At 38.9% G+C, this 809-nt stretch overlaps 1 protein-coding gene across 1 annotated transcript; it reads left to right on the top strand.

Moving 5' to 3' along the window:
* Positions 1 to 580: 580 nt before the first annotated feature.
* SARC_17671 (hypothetical protein) lies at positions 581 to 733 on the top strand (the record flags this gene model as incomplete). Its single annotated transcript, XM_014288238.1, has 1 exon — positions 581 to 733. A coding segment is annotated over one exon (153 nt), but the record flags the coding sequence as incomplete, so codon positions are not given.
* Between the last annotated feature and the right edge of the window lie 76 nt (positions 734 to 809).

Raw genomic sequence — 809 nt, 5'->3', positions numbered from 1 at the left:
ATATATTAGTGTGTTTGTGGTTTACGTATAGTAGTGAGTCATGCAGGACGACTCAGGTGTATGAGGGGTTAGTTTTGAGTGAATGCCAGTGCCGTGTCTAGTGATATTGGTTTTGCAGACATGAGTGATGCTATGAGACGTATACCAATAGAACATGAACATAGACAATAAAATAGCCAGAGTGTAAAGTAGTGTAAAATATATAGTTGACACTGACGGACTGCAGAGGCGGCTGGACACTCGGGAGATGTTGTGTCAGTAACCAGAAAGGACTGACAATAGGCAATAATATTTAGTTGAGACTATATGTCAAGGTTATGGGATGATCAGTTCTTGTAAGCTATTACACTACTTTGATGATATAAAGTGTAACGCTATTCACTTTAAAACCGTTCGTGAACTAAATAGGTTACTTACAATATATATATGTATATATATATATATAATTCGCATTTACAAGCATGCCATTCTATTTATACTCTCTGCTAAGAATCTTTTTATAGCCACGAATGACAATCTGTCTATCACACCGGCTGACATTGGCTCTCATTATGTATATACTCCACAGGGCCCTACAGCAATGCGCAAGTCGGTTGCGAGTGTATTGAAGTGCTCTGGTAACCGCATCAACATCGTTGGAAAGCGTATGGGTGGGTCTTTTGGCGGCAAAATATCTCGCGCCACGAGCACGGCCTGTGCTGCTGCTGTCGCTGCTCGCAAGCATGGTCGAGCGGTACGCAATGCAAAGCATATATATATATGGTATATATATATATATGTATATATTTAAATATATATATATATATATA

Source organism: Sphaeroforma arctica (genome assembly GCF_001186125.1).
Source record: "Sphaeroforma arctica JP610 unplaced genomic scaffold supercont1.11632, whole genome shotgun sequence".
NCBI lineage: Eukaryota > Ichthyosporea > Ichthyophonida > Sphaeroforma > Sphaeroforma arctica.
The sequence above is the reverse complement of the archived record's forward strand: the minus strand, read 5'-3'. Positions and strand labels throughout refer to the sequence as shown.